The 17,544-nt window shown below is 38.2% G+C and overlaps 1 protein-coding gene across 1 annotated transcript in view; it reads left to right on the forward strand.

The window, feature by feature from the left end:
- Positions 1-17,544, forward strand: part of LOC130576818 (cadherin-6) — a 43,976-nt gene that overhangs the window by 24,380 nt on the left and 2,052 nt on the right. Inside the window, exons 4-10 of the mRNA XM_057371745.1 lie at positions 528-695; positions 2,174-2,361; positions 3,810-4,063; positions 9,756-9,892; positions 14,350-14,471; positions 15,295-15,412; positions 15,503-15,754. Of these exons, the coding sequence (XP_057227728.1) occupies positions 528-695; positions 2,174-2,361; positions 3,810-4,063; positions 9,756-9,892; positions 14,350-14,471; positions 15,295-15,412; positions 15,503-15,754 (1,239 nt within the window). The remainder of the gene's footprint in view (positions 1-527; positions 696-2,173; positions 2,362-3,809; positions 4,064-9,755; positions 9,893-14,349; positions 14,472-15,294; positions 15,413-15,502; positions 15,755-17,544) is intronic.

The following is a 17,544-nucleotide window of genomic DNA, read 5'->3' on the forward strand; positions in this document are numbered from 1 at the left end:
TTGAAGAAGGAAGTGACTGGAAAATAATTTCAATCAATGTATTAATAGAAATATATATACTCAGGCATGTTTGGATGCTCATAATTTTTTTAATTAATTTCTCTTCTTCCATTTAATGTTGTTGCACTCTTTAATGATGTCTTGCTGAAGTTAGCTTTCTTTTTTTTTAATACCACATCTGTCAAAATAATGAACAAACAGCCTTTTTCCAGTTCAGTGAGAGATTTTACCATGGAACTGAAAGAGGGTAAATAGTTATGTAAAATAACACGGCTCACAAATAAGTAGAACATCTTTCTGTGAGTACCACTAATACTGTGTCTGTCACACAGGCACTAGCCTGAGATGTGACATGACAAGTCTGTAATTTAATGAACCGTCTCATAACAGTAAATATTTGTACAGGGCAAAGTTTACTTACTGCACAGAGATTGTTTTGTTCTTTAGACTGCCAGGGTTTTTTAATAGGAACTTCCATCAAAGTTGCTACCCGTGAACTCCCCACTTTTTAATTTTCATGTTTACAGGCATTATTAAAACTGCTTTACTGAACATGGACCGTGAAAATAGGGAGCAATACCAAGTGGTGATCCAGGCTAAAGACATGGGAGGCCAGATGGGCGGATTATCAGGAACCACCACCGTGAACATCACACTGACTGACGTGAATGACAACCCACCTCGCTTCCCCCAGAGTATGGAATATTTACATTCTGTGTTGTAGSAGTAAAATGGACAAAAATGGCTCTTCTTGTGGTTTTTTATTCACCTTAGATATTGTTTCTTCTACTGTGAAYTTACTGAGTATCAAATTTCCTCTAGGAAAGCAAAAGAGAACACATGAGTAAGCAGTAGTATCATGCTAAGGTTAATTGCAATAACTGAGAAACAAATATTTAATGTTTCTACTCCAGTTGCCAGTCTGAGAGGTGAATTAATGTGCAGAAACAATTTCTATTTTTTCTACATATTAAGTAACTTTGACATGTATTTCTTGATCACCATTCTTTCTTTCAGACTTTGTTCGTGATTTATAGCATTTTAAGGTATCTGTTGTAAYCTAATATATTTAAGTTGTGAAACAAATTTATTTAGGTGTGCAAAAATATCCCAAGAGCAATTCCATAGAAATGAGTATTTATAACAAGAAAGCTTTTRCTTCAGTGCATTTTCCTATATTCTTTGCATACAGAAACAAAAGCACATACATAAATATATCAGGTGTTTCTGCCTATTTACTTCCCCTATCTCAAATAATTCAGTGGATATCTGTGTGATACTTATGGGAATCAATTGAGCAAGCTGTCTTAGAAAGTAATTTCTATGAATGACTATTCATGGCCATAAGGGATTCAAAGTGATTCAGCTTTCATCCTCTTCTCTTTCCCTCTCTTTACTTCTTTCTCTCTCTTTTTTCCCCCTTTTTTACTTTGTCTAACTGCTTTCTGTGTGTTGTGTATCAACAGTGTCAGTGTGTGTCAAAGTCAAGAGCAGCTGTWACAGAAAATAATTGCAGATACTATCAGACAAATCACTGAGCTTTGGCAGTTAAGTCACTGGGAAAGTTATTGGAAGCAACTTGTCATTTAGGTTCAAAGTCTGTTCTTAGCTGTGGGCAAAGAGTTTCCATTTAAATTAGAGCAACTTAAGAAGAAATATAGCACTCTTCTCCCAATGAGTTAATTACACATCTCTGGACATAAGCGTCTTCAATAGAAAAGCTGAAGATACAGCTTCATAATGCCAACACTCCACAAGCTGAGRTTTTTTCAGACCAAAATCCAATGTAGTATATTTTTAATTGGCATTTGAGCTGGATTCAGCTTTAGTGTTACTAAGCTGCRCTGGCTTCTGACAGTTTTTAATATTTGCCCTTTGGCCTCAAGACATTTTTCCTACACAATTCTGATAYGGCAAACAGRGACCATGAGAATGTCCAGAAAGRGACATYTGTTCCTAAAGTTACAYRTTTGTRGCAAAGCAAAATGCCCATCCTCCAYWTGAGAAGGCAGGTAGAAAAACAAGTCACTTTTACCCACTGGAGGCACGGCAGGAGCTGAAGGCGTTTGCCCAGGACGGTCTGGGCACTGTGGCTCTCCAGGTCACCTGCGCACGGGACACGGCACCCAGAGCACCCTGGGACTCACTCACCTGATTTCCCTCTCTGCTGCAGGCACCTAYCAGTTCAGAGCTCCTGAATCCACACCACTCGACTCCCCAGTGGGCAGGATAAAAGCCAACGATGCTGACGTGGATGAAAATGCAGAGATTGAATACAGCATCACTGAGGGGGATGGATATGACATGTTTGGAATCACCACAGACAAGGACACGCAGGAAGGAATTATAACTGTGAAAAAGGTACMCAACACACTTAATCCCAGCCTCTGAAACATCTATCAAAACATTTTCCAGSACATATTTGTTTTTAAATTTTAGTGCAACATGTAGGTTTTGTTAATTTGAATTCTTAGCCATTGGGAAACTCAACATTACCTATGTAAAGTTTCTTCTATACATAAAGTTTCTTCTTGGTATCTTTCCTCTTAAACCTCCTTTACTAAAAGAATGCACATACTTTGGAGGACCTGAGACAGTAAGTGACCTGAGGAGGGGGTTGCAACTGAGAAAAAAAAATTACATCCTGAACATACCCAATAAAAACTCAAAGAAGCACCACCATCCAACTGGGATTTTCTGCCTATTATGCTTACAGGATTTGTCCACTTAGTATAGGTATATACTAAGGTATATTGTGTTCGGACAACAGAAATAATAAGTATCACATTGCCTGTTTTGCGTTATCAGAAGATGCTGATTTGTGCAGCTATAATATATTGAAATACGTAGACAAATTTCTTTTGACTCACATTTTGTAAAAATTTAATAGATCTAACAACATGCTTTGCTTTAGAAAAAAAACAAGTGCTTTCTGAGATCACAGTGGACATCATCTATTAGGTTGCACATTGGTTGTCAGAAAAGGTTTAAGAAATATTTTTTACAGTGGGTTATCAGGCAAACTTGATAAGGTTRCAGATATCATCCTTCATCAGTTCAAGTTCAGTCATCACTAGATGGACATTGTTTAGATTTTCCAAACATTCACTTGCTTGTTGATATCAGTACGACACCTGTCATTACTTGTTTTTTTAGGAGATGCCTTCCAGGGTCTGATTATGATATCAGTCTAACTCCGTTTGCATTTCTGTCTGTTGCTGACAGAAGCTGTGAATCTTCTGCAATGTAATGGAAAAACAGGGTGACTGCTCTGTYCCCACATTTCTCCAAGTAGTGACAAAGAGTATCTAAATGCTGTTTCTTCGTAGTTTTAACAGTGTGGGTTATAGTCATAGACTCTCATAAAATCCTGTTTGTTTGGCTTCGTGGGTGGTTGTGCATATCCAGACACTGGCTGTCACAGTGTTTCATTTCAGTGATGAAACAAGCAATACCTAGAAAAACGTCCCTCCTGTAGARTGTGGTGCTTATGGGCAAGAAATAGACAAAAAATCATCAAAATGCCAAAAATGACAGAATAACAGACATGAAGAGTTAAGGCCATTTGAGAAAACTACCTGGTCTTAAGGACACCAGGCATAAAATTCCTTGGAATAGTGGTTTTCTTCTTAATGTATTGTCAGGGCATAGAGCYCTTTCTCSTTTCTGYAGGCATTTYAATCCCAGTTCAGGCTCCTGTTACCTAGCACAGACCTCTCYGTGATTTCCCACCATTCATCCTGCTCATCTGGCTGAGAGTCAAAGAAATCYCCACAGCCTTCTCAAACTTTGGGTTTTTTTCTTCCCAGGCACTGGATTTCGAAAGTAAAAACTTGTATATTCTCAAAGTGGAAGCYACCAACACTCACGTGGACCCTCGATTCCTGTACCTGGGGCCATTCAAGGACTCAGCCACAGTCAGGATTCAGGTGGAGGATGTGGATGAACCCCCCATGTTCAGCAGACCAGCATACATAATGGAAGTGAAAGAAGATGTTCCAGTGAACAGTGTAATAGGAACAGTCACTGCTCAGGATCCAGATGCTGCCAAGAACCCTGTCAAGTAAGCATATACTACTTCAGCTTGTCTGGGGATTTTTTACAGCTCTAGTTTTGCTTTTATCATGTCAGCACACACWAAAACCCATCACTTGTAACAATGTGAATTGTAGGGCATGTTCAAATATGGAGTATTGTACATGGTAAATGATCTCTCGTGCTTGAGCTTATCTAGGTTTGTGTGAATGTGTTTGCATGGCCTTTGCATCTTGAATTATATCTCTTCAGTAACTAATGTATGTTATTTCTACTACAAAAAAAATGTACTGCAAAAAGGACACTAAGAAAATCTGAGTGTTCTCCTTCCACCTTTAACATTTTCCAGTGCAATGCATCCTCTTGGCTGTATGACAGGGGGATGATTCAGCAGCCTTTTCTTCTTYCATTTGTCCAGACCTGCTTAAGAGGCCACATTCATCTTCTGTAAATTGCAGGTAGAAATGCCTCAGAATCAGCTCATGTGCATACATGGGCTCTGATCTCACCTGTATCAGTGTCACGTTTGTAAGATAAGAGTCAGTCTCATGAGCTTCATAAATTACACTTGCCATGAATCAATAAACTAATCTTAGAGGAAATGGAGGAAATGTTAAGGTTGGAGTGGCTATACCTAAGTCTTTTTCTTGTAAATTAAGAAGTGTGTTGTTTCAGTGCATGCTGGARTACTGAAGTCATGTTGGATAGAGTATAAAAGAACTTGTAAATAGTTGTGGGCTTTAATTAAAGTCGTTACTTCTGACAAAGCAGCAAGAGGAGGAATTGAAAAGTGCAGCAATATCAAATCCAGGTCAGTTTTGAGAAGGTTTCTGAGTTGGGCATCTTTGAAATTGCATAGTAGCCTTTGATCAGAATAGGACAGTGAGGTTTTAATAAAAATCTAGTCCATCATTACTTTTCACTTTTGCAARCAACTATCTTTTGTCAGCATATCATACAGTAACGAGTAAGTTTTAAKCTCTTAGCTCATCTTGTGAGAGCAGTAAATATTATCATTTAATTTCCGAGATGAAGAAGCTAAATCGAAAATGTTTCTGCCAGAAACTCTATTTTCAGTTTGCATGGCATCCCCTACACATGAATTCTTGTTCAAGAGTAGACCTTCTAACTTTTATCAAGGTTTTCTTAAATTTTTATCATGACAAGCAAAAATTATGGGCATTCAGGGGCAGCCAAGCACAGTCGCTTAAGAGCAGCATAATGTTGTGCAGACTTTGGCGAAGCCCCGGGACAGAATGAACATCTTTTGTGGCACATTTTCATGGGCATGCCAGCATGAAGATGAAAAATTGGTTGGGGTGACACCCAGGCCCCTTGCAGCCTTCATAGGAACCTGCTCTTTTATATCTAATGGCACTGGAGAATAAGGGGAGTGCTTCCCTCCTTCCCTGTGGTGATAACTACAACCATTTGCATTTCACACCAGCACCAGCTCCTAATTATAAGTGATTTACAGTGGATAGGGACTGTGCTGTTCATTGTTGAGCACTGCCTACCGGCTCTTTGCTGTTAATTGAATGTGTGTGCTAAAACTTATCTAACTTTCAAAGGGCAGTTCTTTAATACCGTATAAGTACTTTGCATATTTAAGTATCAGATAGTTATTGAGAAAAATTTAGTAGAAGTGTCAAAACAGATGCCATGCAGCAGAAAGCTTGTCTACTTTTTACCTTAATAGCATGCAGCAGCCAAGTGCAAGAAGAAAAAGAAAAATGAGAAAGAGGTTAGAGTAATAGAAATAAATATAGCTAGGAAAAAAATGAAAATCAGTAAAAAAGAAAGGAAATCAGCAGAGAGCAGTAGCCTGAGAGATGTTAACTTGCAATAAATGTAATTTTATGGTGCTAATATCTTGGGTATCTGCCAGAATTTAGGGGCATGGGTTGAGTCTGCATCTTTTTGACAGGGTAATTTTTTTTTTCTATCATGCAATAGAGATGCTAAATCTGATTTTCACTCTGAGCTTTGGGAAAGATGCAATTAGGCTGTATATATATGACTTGTCACTTGCTTGTCAATTTTCTTGATGGTTAAAAATAAAATCTTTAGACACTTGATATTACAATGAAAACCTTCCATTTTCTCCTCTACTCAAGCGAAGATTTCTCTTCTTAAACAAACTGAGCCCTGACTCTGTTAGATGAAAGCCCTTTTGATCTTCCATTAAAGGAAACCTTCACAATATCATTATGAAAATGCATTATGAAAAATTCACACACACATCCCTTCCTGACCCACAAATCTTCCTGACTTGTGGTTACATTAGACAGAGAGCTGCTGAGCATCAGAAGGCAATGAAGGGATAGCAAAATATGAAGTGGGTATCTGCCCTGGTTGTAAGACTGTATAATCATTTGTGACCTGTGTATTGGTGGAGTTAAATTGCATCAGTCTAAGTCTTACTTATAAGTTTTGCTCTGACATGACATGAGAAAATACAAAAATACATMAATATGTGTTTGGCTATATTTGTGYCCATGTGTAGTAACATTAACATGCCCCTCAGTAGCACTCTGCTGTCCAGCTGTGCTACAAAAAAAAAAAAAAAAAGTTTTGCATTTTGCTTGTGTTTGATCTACACAGAAATAATATGAATCTCTGCATACTGATAAAAAAATAATGCTGAAACTGGCACTGCTGTACTGTACATCACATCTTTTTAAATTGCTAGCTGAGTTTTTTTGCTATAGTAACTCCTCAGAGGCATAATGAAGTTCATCAGTCACTGGAACTGTCTTCCTGCTGTGATTTGATTTACTAAAGTATCCCAGATGAAAATGATCTGCAAACAAATGTAAGGCTAAATTTTGTTTGTGTATTTTACTGACAACATATTTGCATGTGTTAGATTCTCTCTTTTACCCTTCCCTTCTTCCTGTTATGTACAAGGCGAGACTGGAGTCTGCATAGATACCTTTTAACTTGCTAGCTTGTCAATTCCTCAAAGCTTGAAAGAGATGAAGTCCTCAAAATCTGAGGAATGCACACCAGTAATTTCACTAAAGAAATGTAAAAATTAGTTTGATGTTGTCTACTTAATTCTTACTAGGTTGTGATCCAGAAGTCAGAATCACYACCAATTCAACATAATTAAAAATCCTTGATCAAAAGAGACTGGATTATGCAAACCGAGAAACAGAAGTGACAGTCTAGCTTATTAAAATCATCCTTCTAGACCAGATTTAATGGTRTAATTGAAACATGCTTTAACTGCACTGACCTTGTATGTATTTTCTTTGGGATATGAAGAAATAAAATTAACATTCCATTAAGAAACTGTCTCTCCTGGTTTTGTTTTTTTGTTTTTGTTTTTTTGGTTTTTTAATGAGTTTGATTTTCTACTGTACAAATGACTGAATATGGCTTTACAAATACTTGTACCTTAAAATTCTTAATATCTTGAAGAAATTTCTTCAATGTCACAGCCCTGGTAATCTTAGAAAAAGTCCAGAACATTGTTTTTTCCCCTTTGGAATACTGTACCACAGATTGAATTTGGGAAATCTTACAAAGATAGTGATTGCAATACACCAAGGCATTAAAATGTGTTAAGACAGTAAGATATTTTAAGTCCATTCAAAATATGAAGCTGCAGTGAAAGTAAAATTGAAGAAAGAAACCCCAGTGAACATACAACTCATGCCTAAAGCTAGTTGCTTATTTAAATGTCTTGCTGAATAGGAGTCTGAAACATGGYATTACAGTTAGCTGGAACAGTTAATCTATGGAAAATCCTGATATTTCATTACAAAGAAGAATGCAAAATCTAGATTTAACTGCAAAATGGAAATGCTGAAGTATTTCAGCTGAAAGATGTGGAAATGAGCTACAGAAATCTGAAAAAATAGTTTAATTCATAAGATGCCAACATATCGTATAAAAGCCTGAATGAACTAAAGTTAAAATGGAATGTTTACCATATCAAATACTTACATTGTCAAAATATAGAAGAGTTAGACCAGTTTGTGTAAACTTGTTCCCATTAAACATTTCAGCCAAGTCAACAGATTCGCATATCCTGTTTAGATCTGGACAAAGCAAYACTTTTCAAGCTGATGGGAGCACTGCAATGCTGCATAAAGGAACTCAGTCAGTGACACCACAGCTGACTTCCTGCAGCCAAAACTGCAGTGCTGTCACTAGAGTGACAGCTGTGAATGAAAACTAAATCTGAAGAACTAGCAAGGTATGCCTGTGCAAGWCCTACTGAAAAATGTTAGCTTTTTGTGCAAGTACCTTTGAATGTCATTTGGGTGCTTCCCTAGGAATTTATMATGGAAAAAGAATAACAGTTTAGTGCAAATAATTAATAGGTGCGATTGTTTTGTTTAGAAAGGTCTAAACTTAAATTCTCATTTTGGAATAAGATCTARTAAGTCTAATCTGCTGCAGGCATTGTATCCCACTCTTATTTGCAAAGAAAAAAAATCAGTTACAAGATAATTAGCAAGTCAGTAAATTTTAAACTTTTGTCATAATGTCATTTCAGCCGGTTTCCTCTAATTTCTGTTTCTTTCATGCAGAGTCTTTCTCAGAATTTAAGAGACACTGCACAGGCACTAGGAAATCAGTGAATAAAGGACTTGTCTTGCAGCTGCTTCTAGAGCAGAGCAAGGAAGARAAATTTTTCTTCAGCCTCTGCATTCCCCTGAATTGTGTAGTGGCAGTGAACTCTRCCAGTCATTCTCCTGGCCCAATTTTCATCTGACTGCCTATCAGCTCAGTCGTTATCCTTATCCTTGTGTGGACACGAGGGACAGCAGTTGCTGCTGTGTCTCCATCGACACGCTGGACTTCCTGAGGATCTGCCCTGGATTGTGCATGAGCACACGGCTGGGCTTGAAACAGGAGCAGAATAATGCAATTGCATCCTTGCTTTGGCAACATCAGAGACATATTTCTGTCAAAACCTCCATAATTTATGCAAGAATCTTCAGGAGAGATGAAACTAAGTCACAGCATTTGGATCAAGGTGGTAGCACCCTCTCCCGGGAGGTGGAGAGTTCTACTTTTAAACTTGGATTTAGTTCAGCTGAAAAASCAAAAGATCAGATTGAAAATTTGAGTCTGTATTTAGACTCTGAGCTCATCYAGAGCTTGTTAGCATTCATTTTCACACACAGATACCATCAAGTAGGGCTGAGAATGTTAGTTTTAATGAGTTACAACAAACCTTTGTGTGATATGTGTATGTGGAATAATGAACCTCTGTTCCGTGCTGACTTGGTTTGGGCGGGCAGCCTTTTTAAACACTGGGAAGTGAAAGGCACAAATGCACCCCAGCTGTCAAATTTTGTATCAAAAATGATTTGGAACAGTTGAGATATCAAACCATWAAAAGAGGGCTTTATAAAGGAAAAGCCAACTCAGCCTTAAAATAAACTTCATATCTTTCAGGACACAGACTTCACATTTTTCACTAAAAACAAATCTTTGATGATTCTCAGAGGTATGCAAATTCTGCAGCAATTCATTTATTCAGTGACAATACTCCACCTTCTAAATCAAACCTCCAATGTGTCATTATCCAGTAGTTCAGAGCTAGCTCTTTGTGYGAATACATAAAGACTCTGAAGCCTGTGCTGAAAACAAAAGGAAACCCCATTTACTAGCTCTTTGATGTCTAGTCTTAGAAAATGGTTTCAGAACACAGGAATTAAAAGAAAAGCATTCCTCTAACCCTGTCTCTGTATTTGCAGRTACTCTGTAGATCGTCACACTGATATGGACAGAGTATTCAACATCAATTCAGGAAATGGTTCGATATTCACTTCAAAACCCCTTGACCGGGAAGCACTGCTGTGGCACAACATTACAGTRATAGCAGCAGAGATCAGTAAGTTAAACCTAAATACGACTCCTGTCCCTGCTGTAATGAATTTATCCTTCTCGCTGAGTGTGTGGAAAGCACAGCTGGACATGTGTCACCTTTATGGATCGTCCACTCAATACTAACGAAGAAGCAGTAACTCTGCAAGAGGTTAGCTGCACTTTGGTGTTTATTAGGGACACAGTTCATGAAGAGGTAACTTAGCAGGGAGGAAAGGCAACAGTTCTGTGTTTTCTGATCAGTAATAGCCATTTTAGATTTTGAGCATGGTTGTTGAATTCTGAAACTGGCWTGCTGCAAAACAGATGGTTTAAAGGCAAACTGTGTTGGTTGGCTGAGTTCGGTCTCATTCAGACTGGATGTTTTCAAACAAGGCTAAGGTGGCTGGGCTGAGGTAGCTGCCCAGAYCTTAATCAGTTTTATGCATTTCCATTTCTTACTCTGTGTGCATCCTTTGCAGTTACAAGCTTTAGTTACAAATCAGTCTGTCGCTTAGATTAGGATTGTTCCAAAGTAGTAATCGTGTGATAACTCTGCATGTTGATTTAGAAGTCAGAATGCCAGGGGTCTAAGGTAAGGATGTGTATTTGAGATGGYCTTACTAAACAATCCTCTTTGTTTTAATACATTATCTATAAGTACATCAAATGCTCAAATATCAGGGAATGCAATTCTGTTTGCTTTTGAGACTCACAGTGCCTATGTTTATGGTGGAATGGTAGATAAWTTTAATATAAACAATAGTTCTGTGACTCTCACAACATCTCTCTGCAACTCCGTCTAGAAATCTTTTGATTTTTCTGAGACAATGTAAGCTCTGCTTCCTTTGTTGTATGTATATTTGGCTCGATTACCTACTTAACAGTGAGAAGAGTGTAAAGAGCTCAACGTTACTTAAYTTTCTTTATTCTGTAAGTCTTCTCTAAAACTGAAAACCGATGTAGAACAATGCAACTGGGGCAAGCAAATGGGGTTGTATGACGGAGTAGTGAGTATGAGCCTATAGGAACTACAGGACATTAATAGTTCTCTCCCTCTCATGAAAGTTTGCACCTTTTAAGGCTGGGTATGGGATTTCAGCACACCAAACACTGACTGTTAGTGAGGTGGCTGTGTTTCTATCAAGATCTTGTAGGAGAGATTTAGGGTAAAGAGTTGCACACTACTGGCAGCACCTGGGTAGAACAGAAGAGGAAAAACAAACGCCTAAAAAGGAAAGAACAGCAAGAACATTTAGTGTTGACAATAGCAAGAGCACTTGCATTGACCCCAGCAGGGCTGAAATAACRCACATTATAGAAAATTGTACAGTGTCTGAAAACCAGCTTAGGATCTGTAAGAAGTACTCTTTGGTTTCTTCCTCCCCTAAGCACAGACTTTCTACTGCACCAAACCCTCTCAGTTTAACCTCATGTCTGACACAGGCTTCTGTCTTAATTGCCTTTCCTCTTTAGTCTGAATCCTTTCAGGCTGCAACAAGCTGCTTCCCAGTGTGTGCTTTGCTAAGCCTAGACCAAATTTGGCATAACTATGGTATATGTCTTCCAAAGGCAATTTTTTGGTTGAAATGTAGCTACTGTTCTGATCCAGGACACTTCACTGATTTTAGTCTCAAGAGAGACTGGACTGCAAAGTACCACGGCTTATTGTTCCTGGCTAAACCCAGAAATTTCTAGCAAGGCTACTTACAGTCCCATTCCACTAAATTCCACAGAATCACTGATTACTCTCAGTGACATTATCTCATCTCATCAAGCTCTGAGTACATTTCACTGAAGTAATCTAAAAAGATATCCAGCCAAGTTACAAGCAGGATGTGCTTTCAGATAGGTGGGTGCTCCTTTTGGTACAGAAAAAATAATTATAAAATCATAAAAAGAAACACCTTTAAGTGATGATCGTTCCTGATTTCATTTTAGAGTAAAAAAARRAAAAAAAWWMMRRARKTKKTTTTGCCTTTTTCTAGAACTGTCAGTAAGTGTAGATTGCTCCATTTTTAAATGTTCTCCTTTTTCACCAGCGTGAGCTGCAATTGCTCAGCAGGCCAGAGAATCAATCACGCTGTGACTGCTGCAGATAAATAGTCRGTGAAACACCGGGTCAGTACCTCTGCCACAGCCAGACAGCAAACTGGCACCGAAACGCGGGACACAGGTCTAGTGAGTCACAGCTGCAGAATTACAGCTGATTTGYCAGAGACACCTCCCAGAGTATTTTTAAATGTTTGTTACTTAACACTGCAGGGTAAGTCAAACATTGGCAGGACTTTGAGGCTGTATTCTGAAAAAAAACCCCACTTTAACAGTTTGGTTGCTGGCTCAGCAGAAAATGTATTCCTATAGAGAGAAATAGATGTAAGCAGTTTCTTGAAACTGTGGAGACAGAGCCTAGCAGTAATTAAAGGATAATGCAAACAAATTAACCTACATCAATTAATTTGCACAAATAATTTGAAACATGGTGACAAAAAAATCAAAAGAAAAAAACAACCTTGAAGATGTATATTAATTTCCATTAAATCAGAGAAGAGGCACAATATGTTCMTAGGGCCTAGAGTTTATATGTCTTTTCTGCTTGTTACAGTATCATTTTAAATTGTGAGAACCTKAAGCACCTAGAAGTAAAATGAAAATATGTAGGTTTAGTTTTAAAAAGCAGGAAAAAAAACAATTCTCCTTCTTGAGAGGAGAAGAAACACGTTTGCCAATATATTTGAATATATTTGTTAGAAAAGTATGCCCTACAAAATAGTCTTACCAGCAGTCGTGTGATTTCAAATGAGTGCCTTTGATTTCTGCCTGTTATAAAAATTCAACTTTTTTATTGATGTRTTTTAGCACAGAATTCAGCCTAGTCTATATTATACATAAACTGTTATTTTATACATTGAATGARTTTAGCCCAATGGCTCATATTAGAAAGAAGTTTATGCCTAATGGAATCATATTAACTGCAATGGGAYTGTGGAGCCTTAAAGCACAATATTTTGTCCAAATGACTGAGCTCTGTCATACAAATACACAGTGCCAATTTTGGAGAAGGCATTTTCACATTTATAAAAGTATGATAAACACATTAATAGGACTTTTATTAAAGTCAACAAGCTGCTATAATGAATACATAGCTACTGTAATGAATAAATATAATAATAAAGAAAACAAGCTACTGTAATGAATGCTTGTAGAATAATGTATTGCACTATTTTTCACTTGAATCATAGGTTAAAATGTATTAATAAACTATAKTAACATGAGTAGGAAATCAACATAGAAAAATTCAGTATGAGCCCTCATGTAACAGAGGGGAAGGTATTTATTTTTAAATGAAACTTCATTCAATCACACTCTTACCCTCAGATTTCCCTCTCTCACATTCCCATACCCACCTGCTCCTAGGTGGATATTGTGTGATATGGAGCACAAAGGAGACAGATCAACAGCAATGKCTCTTGGGTTTCTTTTGATTGATGATGACAGATTTGTTTGGGGCCAGGTCTTGTACATTGTAGGAGTCAGTGTTTGTTGTGGTGTGACTTTCTGCCTCAGAATCTTGCTTACTTTACCATCTATGGCTCTAGGTAAGGTTGATGACATTGCTTTTCTTCCTTATTCTGTGTACCTTTTTGACTAAAGCCTGTGTTCTCCCAACAGGAAAAGGAATGGTSTATTCATTGTGGTATAGACATTTCTATATATTTCCACGTGTTTTCATTTTTACCCAGAAATATGACAATATTTTCATCAGTAATCTATGCTCAGGAATATCCTTGTCAAATTCCATCTCTTGGCACTGTGCAGACCTTATAGGGAAAGAACTGATTGTTTACCTAGGGGGATCTGGATGCTCTGTATATTGCTTGTATTCTTCAGGTGATAATGTCAGTATTTACTCTAGAACAACAGCCAAGTGAAYTCACAATAAATTAGAAAGCATCTGTGGTCAGAGCTGCAGTTACTGTTTCTATGAAATAATGACAATCGTGGTAGCTAAAGGAACTGTGCCACAAGATTTGTAGGGCACAGGGTATTGTATTTAACAAGTGGAGAGGAAAAAACCCACTCAGTCTCATCCTCATGACTATTCAGTCTTCCTGTTTGAGAGCTAAGGAAAGGAGTATGTTCTAGATACTTCACTGCCACCRAACATTATCCATTAGGCTAATACATAGATTTAATTTAGCCCCTGTATTATATTTACATATATTACACATACATTCATATCATGCTTGGAATGGTCAAAGGAATTTGTAAATCCTGGGCTCCTACTCAATCTAAACTTTATAGTTTATGCAGAATTAGAGTAATGATACCACATTCATCCTGYAAAGCATTCACCAGAAATCAACAAAATATAACTGGAGTGCCGTGAGTGAGAAGAAGCAGAGAAGGTCTGCCCTTTGCTTTTGCTGCACTGAGTTGGTAACTGGGCTAAATAAAGTCTCCATTCTGGCTTTGTCATTTCAGACAACCCCAAACAAAGCAGCCGTGTCCCAGTGTTCATTAAGGTTTTGGATGTAAATGACAACGCTCCAGAGTTTGCCATGTTTTACGAGACCTTCGTCTGTGAAAATGCAAAGGCAGAACAGGTGTGTTGTCTGCTTGTACTAAGAAAATATTCCAAATTAAATGAGTTTTGCTRCTACTCTTGCATTACCTCATCAAGGGGTGTATTTTGCATTGCATCAAACTTAATTGCAAAATTAAACTGGCTGCACAGTATCTGATTTCACTTAGTATTCTTCCAGTTAACATGACAGCATGTTTTTGAATGTTWTTTTCTGTATTGCACCTTGTTACCCCTGATTCATTTTCATTCTTTGATTCTCTGCTTTATTCAGGCCCCTCCACTGTCTCACTCAAAAACAGTTTCAGATGTGTTACAGGTCCTGTCTCTATTTCAACATTGAATATACAACTRTTTCCTGACAGATAACTCTCAGTCTGCCACTCCTGTTGCTGAGTAGTTCAAAGCAGCAATGATTTGGAAGATTCAGACAAACAATTGCTGTAACATGAGATTTGGGTAGATAAATATAAAGTCAKCTTGGACTGTCTCACCTTTCMTCTCTACTGCTTGTCACATACAGARGTTTCCTACCCATCTGGAGTGGCATCAACCCAAACCTTCTGTTGAAATCAACATGRTTTTCCTGCCAACTTTCAAATTCATTTTGTTACTTGCTGATGGTATGGGATATAATGGTATGGTGTTCCTAAATCGTGTCCAGTATGCTGGTGCTGGAACATCAGCAGCATGTGGACCATATTTCTTAAGCTCACTATAGCAACATCATCTGGCTTGAAGAGGAAGAAAAAATTAATAAAAAAATTGCTTTTACTTTTTCTTTAGAGTACAAATAAACATGAAGTTCACTGACTTAGGAGATTATTTTGTTCTTATTGTTTCAGCTGATCCAAACGTTAAGTGCTGTTGATAAAGATGACTCTTACAATGGACATCAGTTTTCATTCTCCTTAGCTCCTGAGGCAGCCAGCAGCTCAAACTTTACACTACAGGACAACAGAGGTGAATTTCTAGGAACCCCACTTTTCTGTATTATCTCATCCTTGTTTTCAGTCTTCAGGTGAAGATTTAATGCATGCTTTGTGTTTCCAGACAACACAGCAGGGATTTTCACCCGAAAAACCAGATAYAACCGGCATGAAACAAGCACCTACTTCTTGCCAGTGGTAATATCAGACAATGATTACCCCATCCAGAGCAGCACTGAAACGGTGACTATTCGAGTGTGTGCTTGTGACCATCGAGGGAAGATGCTGTCCTGTAATGCAGAAGCCTTGATTCATCCTACTGGTCTGAGCACTGGGGCTCTTATTGCCATTCTTCTCTGCATCATYATATTACTCGGTGAGTAGCTCAGTGACATTTTGTTCCTTTCAGGGYTGTTTTGTGTTGCTGTAATGATTATTCCAAGACTAGGACAATGGCAAAGTAAAGACATCATTGTCTTATCCTGTACGTATATTACTGTATTTCCTCCTCTGAGGGCTGCTGCAGATGGGATGTATAGGGCACAGCCTATCTAACCTTATTTATCTAAAAGTTAGCGATATGTGAGGAAGAGGAGACAGCTAGGCTCCACCCTCTGATCAGTGGAAGGAGACACCTGTAGAGARACATTCATCCCATCCCTTATCAGTGTCTGAGGGGGACCAGACTTATCACTCTTCACCCTCTGCAGGTGTTCATCCCTTTTTGTTGGCCATAGAAGGAGGCCRGATAACTTAGTTTTGCAGAATTAACTTCCCATTTAATTTCCCACTGAAACAAGTCTCAGTGCTTCTGTTCAGTTGGGAAAGGATGCTGAATGATACTGAAGGACTCTCTCAGAGGCTGCAGGGTCAATTTTAGCCACCTCTGATTAGAAAGAGGTTGGCTCTTGACTGTGGAGGATGTACAGAGCTCTGGCTAGAGCACTTACAGGTGGTCAACTTTTTTTTTTAAATATATATAAAAATAAGGGCAGTTTGGAACATCTCTCACATTGCTTTGAGGTTCCACCCCTCTTGTATTGCAAACAGAGACAATTGGTCACTGGGCCATTAGGTGTACCTGTACATCTGGGGACAACTGTACAATACAGCACAGGCTGTTCTCTGGGAGGGGTTATGAGGATGTTAGGAGGAAAGTGGGTAGTCAGACCAATTTTACAGCAGTAGGGTCAGGCAGGGCAGAAAATGTTTCCTTCATGATTCTACTTCTTTTTACCATACTCATACCTTTCTTGGACACGTTTATCACCACTGCAGAGTCATCCTGATCTTTACTTTTAACAAAATTTCCCTCTCTGGTAATGAGTCAAAGACAGCGTTGTGGTTCTCAGGCTTCACCAATATAGTCAGGTTTGCTCAAATAAGCTCTATCCCATTTTCAGAAAAGATTCCCACAATAACAATCTGATCTTTAATTCACCATTAAATTCATTTTTGAAAACATGGTATCATTGCCCCTAAGGGTTGAGCTCACTTTGTATTAAGTTCCTTACCAGAAAAAGTAATGTAATGCTGCAGGTAGTCTTGCRCTCGTTAGTACAACTGTGCTCATTAATATCAATCTGACATTAAACGATTTCCTGTTTTATGTCAATCGAAAATAATTGATTCTGTGTGCTAAGCAGCACTTTATGTCAATTACTGCTCATGCCACCATGCACCATAAGCAGATTTTCAATTAACTCAGCTATATAATCTTCTATTTTCAGGTTGGTTGCAGGGTTTGAATGTGCAACCGCTACTGAGTGAAAAACAATACTCTGGGCAGACCCAAACCACAACTCAAAGTTTAGCAGCAACAAAAAGTGCCAGTAAATTGCTAGGTTTATATGCAGTGTGAGTAAGTTTAACATCTTATCGGGAGGATTCAGATACTGCTGAGCACTGACATGCAAATAAAGGTGAYGAACTTCCACGTGTAGCTTATGATGGGGTCTTTTTCCTGCAAGTTCAGCACAAAAAAGTAAAATCCATGTATCAGACGTGATGTAATTATCAAAGTCTCATCCTTGCACATTCTGTGTAACACTGTTTCTGTGGTCAAAGTTCACAGTATTCCTGTGGTAAGACACAGCATTTTCCCACTTTATCCTGTCTTCTTGGTGACTTTCCATAGTGAATCTACAAGATGTTTGGCCACACCTA

Source organism: Malurus melanocephalus, unplaced genomic scaffold, assembly GCF_030028575.1.
Source record: "Malurus melanocephalus ecotype Western Australia unplaced genomic scaffold, MMel_1.1 scaffold_156, whole genome shotgun sequence".
Classification (NCBI taxonomy): domain Eukaryota; kingdom Metazoa; phylum Chordata; class Aves; order Passeriformes; family Maluridae; genus Malurus; species Malurus melanocephalus.